We start from the raw sequence: 4,369 nt of genomic DNA on the forward strand, positions 1-4,369 counted from the left end.
CACAAAGCCACCGCCAGCTCTGCTCTCCAGGTACGTTTTCCCTGTTTTTTCCACCTTCCGTGGCTCCAAAAGCCCCGGAGGGCAGGATGCCATCACTGGGTTGGGATGTGGGAGCTGTGGGCAGAGCAGGGCTCTTTGGTGAAGGTGCTGCTGGCAGGAAGGAATATGGATAGACCGTGAGATGGAGGTACTCTACAAGGACCTGGGCTCTGTGAAGGTCCTGAGCTATTTCAGAGCACAAGGAGGTATCTCAGCACCCAGCTCCTTTGGGATAAACCTGGCTTCGGGGCTGATTGTGGGTGGGGTGTGCAGGTGGCCCCCACTCCCCCGGTCCTCCAGGGCTCGCTGCCGTGAACAAGCCCCCACTGAACACTTGCTGCCACTGCAGGCATGCATTGTTCCTCCTCCTCCTGCAAAGATGAGCCCAAGAGTTGCATAAATAATTTTATTTTCGCACTGCAAAAATAATTGGTGCCCTGTATATATTAGATACGCTCATTGTCAGCTATGATACATTCATATAATACACACAGAAAAGCAGCCCAAAGGGGCGATTCAGCAGCTCTTTGCCACAGTCTGTGCGGGTGCTGTCCCTGAGCCGGGGGAGGAGGCCGTGTCCTCCTGGCCGTCCTCCGACTCCGCTGGGAAGTCCTTGTCCTCCTCGCCGTGGTGGCTCTGCGAGTCGGGGCTCCTCTGCGGGGTGGCCAAACCCATTTTGGCCAGTTTGGCTTGTTGCTGTTCCAGACTTTGTTTTCTCCACTTGATCCTCCGGTTTTGGAACCAGACTTTCACCTTAGGAAGAGGTAAAGCTTGGCTTTTGAACCCGCCTTCTCCATGGACCATGGATTCATGGTCTGGTAAACCCCCATGGCTCAGTCAGTGCCCAGGTATCACACAAACATTTAGGTGCCCACAGCCCCAGACATCCTCCAGCTGGCCGGGACAGATGTCCCCTGCCGTGCTCTGTCCCTAGCAGGGTGGAAAACCATCCCCTGCAGCCCAGGAGCTGAGCCTGTGTCGGTGAGGTGGGACCTGCCAGTGGTGGAGAAGGTCCAGCCTTAAGTTGGATACAAGTTCAACCCCTCCGTGTGGCCTTGGGACAGCCACATTGCGACTCAGTTTCCCCACCTGTCATCCACTCTTTTAATGTCAACACTCTGCAGTTACTACCCCACATGGCTCCTGCCCCAGGCTGAGGGACATGGCCCAGGTCCCACCTGTTGGCACACAGGTTTGGGACCTTCCCTGGACCTTCTGGTGGGGGCAAGCGGAGATGGAGCATGGTGGGGCTTACCTGCTCTTCAGTGAGGTGCAGCGAAGAGGCGAGCAGGCACCTCTCTGTGCCCACCATGTACTGTTGCCGCGCAAATTCCTTCTCCAGACGGGCCAGCTGGTCGCTGGTGAAGATGGTCCGGACCCGCTTGGCTTTGCCAGTCTTGGCTTTGAAGACGGGGAAGCAGCACTTGGAGATCAGGAAGCCTGGAGGCGAGGGAAAGGGAGGGTGTGTCAGGGTGGAGAGGAGCCCTTGGAGTGGTCCCCTTTAGAGTCAGGCCTCCCCATGGAACGTCCGTTCCTGGACAGTCAGGAGGGATCTTCCCATCTGGAGGTGTCCCCTTTAAAGAGGTAAAAAGGGTCTCTTTGGAGGAGGTCCCCTATTTGAAGAGGTGGGATAAGGTCTCCTATTTGCAGGAGATCTCCTTGGAGGGGTGGATACAGGTCCCTCTTGGAGAAAATCCCTTTTGAGGGAGTCCCCATGAAGAGGTGGAAGGAGCTCCCCCATTTGGAGACGTCCCTGTGAGAGAGGCCAGAGGGTCCTATTGGAAAGGGCAGAAGAGGGTCCTTGTTGGAGACATCCCCTTGGGAGAAGGCAGAGGAGGTCCCCCATATGAAGACATCTGAATAAGAGAGGTGGGCAGGGGTCTCCCCAGAGAAGAGGTCCCCATGAGAGAGCGGTCCCCCATTTGGAGAGGTGGCCAATGGTCTCCCTTTGGAGAGATGGAAGGACGTCCCCCATTAAGGGGTGTCCCAAGAGGTGGGCATGGGTCCCCCCTGATAGAAATCCCCTTTGGAAGGGTCCCCCAGGAGAGGTGGGTATGGGTCCTCCCCTTGGTGAGGTGAAAGATCCCCATTTGGAGATGTCCCCATGGGAGAGGTGAATTTAGGTCCTTGTTGGAGACACCCCCTTTGGAGGGGGTCCCCTTGAGCAGGAGGAAGGAGATCACAGTTTGGAGATGTCCCCATGACAGAGATGGATTCAGGTCCCCATTTGGAGGAATCCCCCTGGGAGAGGTAGCCAAGGGTCCCCCCTCGAAGAGATGGAAAGAGGTCCCACATTTGGAGATGTCCTTATGGGAGAGGTGGATGTGGGTCCTCCTGGCAGAGGTCCCCTCGGAGGGGACCTCCCTTGGGGACGGGGAAGGAGGTCCCCGTTTGGAGATGTCCCCATGGCAGAGGTGGATGTGGGTCCCCCAGAAGAGGACCCCTCGGAGCGATGGGAGGAGGTCCCCGTTCGGGCTGTCCCCCCGGGAGAGGGCCGGAGGGGGGTCCCGCTGCGGGGTCCGGGGGGCGGCGGTACCTGCGGCCCCCAGCCGGGCGGCCCAGCCGGGCGGGACCCCGCAGCAGGCGGTGCAGAGCGGCCGGGGGGCGGCGGGCGGCGGCGGCGGCGGGGCCCGGGCGGCGGCGGGGCCGGGAGGCGGCGGCGGCGGCGGCAGCGGCGGCGGCGGGGGGGAGGCGCGGCCCAGCAGCGCCGCGATGGTGAAGGCCTGGCCGGGCCGGGCGGGGGGCGGCGGGGCCGGGGCCGGCATGGCGGGCTCTGCCCGGGGCCGGGCCGCCCGGGCCTTTATACGGCCGCCCCGACCGGCCCCCGCGGGACTCTCGTCCCTCCCCGGGGGACCGCGGGGGGGAACGGGGCGGGATTGGGCGGGCGGGGACCCACGGCGTCGTCCTGCGCCCTGCCCTGTCCCCCCCCCGCGTCCCCCTGCCCTCGATGGGGGGGGGGGTCTCCCCATGTCCCCCTGCCCCTGGAGTGGAGACTCCCGCGTCCCCCTCAGGGTGGAGACCCCCGTGTGTGTGCCACCCCCAGGGTGGCTTTGGCTCCAAAATACTCAGCCGCCCATGGACAGCCAGCCAGTGTCACCCCGAGGCCACCAAAGCCCCCAGGGAGGCTTTGGGGTCCCCCTCTGTACTCTGAGTCCATCACCACGCTGACATACACCCCACTGCACTGCTGTGGATTTTTTGGGGGGCATAATGTACCCTGGGCCAGTGGGGCAAAGGGACAGGACCAGGGATGCTCTGACAGGCAGTGGCAGAGGCGGGGGACTGTCCCTGCACCCCCCAGCTCGCCCCGCTCTGCTGATGGGATTCAGATGGTCATTAGGGGCTGAGATTCTTAAAATCGCGGTGCTTTTCCTAATGAGCTGGGAAAAGTCACACCTCAGGCCCCGCACGGTGGGGGAGCGAGTCCCGGTCAAAGGACTCCACTGGGGCTCGGGGGTTTATTGGGGAGGAAATGGGGCGCGGGGGAGTTGGGGGGCCAGGGCCCACATCTGCACAGCAGCAGCCTCCCTCACTCAGCTTTCACAAGGTCCCCAGGACCCAGCATGCACGTGTGCAGCCCCCCAAGCTGGGAAAAAAAACCCCAAGGATCGCTCCGGCGCTGAGAAAGTCGTTACGGGGCAGATGGGGAGCATCCTGCATGGCCACTTTGGTGATGGGGACAGGGACGGGGATCCTTGGCTCCGCGGTATGTGGACTCATCCAAGCCTGGTACTGGCAAGTGAAGGCTCCCCGGGGGTGTCTTTATCTTAAAAAACCATAAAAACCCCACGGTGGGCACCATGCCGGCAGTGATGCCACGCTCCCTGGCTCATCACAGGGGCATTGCCCCACAGCCGCTGCGGTGGGGGCAAATAAAGGCCCGGGGGGGGGGGCAGAGATGAAAGGGCGGCAGATTTGGCGTTATTAGTTCTTAATTACAGTCTTGAAAAGGCTGAGATAAAAAGGCTGGAGGCCCCTGCCTGGGCTCCGGCGTGTTTGGTTAGGAGGTTCTTTCCCTTTATTCCCTTTTTCTTCTCCCTCTGTTTGATGGAGCTCAGCAAACACCCCCCCGGCACCCCCACGCAGCGGGGTGGCCCCAGGACCAGGGGGGTGCCCAGCACCCCTGTGCTGGATGGGTTGTTAATGGCATCCATGGGGTTGATATGGGGCCAAAATGGGGATACTGCTACCCAGTGGTGCTTTGGGACAGCCAGGTGGGAAAACCCTGTCCTGGAGAGATGGAGGGGTTAGTAATTTGGCGGGGGGGGTCACTGCCCACAAACCAAGCACCTTCTTTGACCAGGTCCTGATCCAGAACAGGGATGTGAAC

The 4,369-nt window shown here is 61.5% G+C and overlaps 1 protein-coding gene across 1 annotated transcript; it reads right to left on the reverse strand.

Moving 5' to 3' along the window:
* Nucleotides 1–555: 555 nt before the first annotated feature.
* LOC309404975 (uncharacterized protein) lies at nucleotides 556–2,804 on the reverse strand (the record flags this gene model as incomplete). Its single annotated transcript, XM_081999635.1, has 3 exons — nucleotides 556–792; nucleotides 1,295–1,479; nucleotides 2,576–2,804. 3 exons carry the CDS (start codon nucleotides 2,802–2,804, stop codon nucleotides 556–558), a joined length of 651 nt encoding a protein of 216 aa, XP_081855761.1.
* Between the last annotated feature and the right edge of the window lie 1,565 nt (nucleotides 2,805–4,369).

Source organism: Phaethon aethereus, assembly GCF_964289735.1.
Source record: "Phaethon aethereus genome assembly, chromosome: 4".
Lineage (NCBI taxonomy): Eukaryota > Metazoa > Chordata > Aves > Phaethontiformes > Phaethontidae > Phaethon > Phaethon aethereus.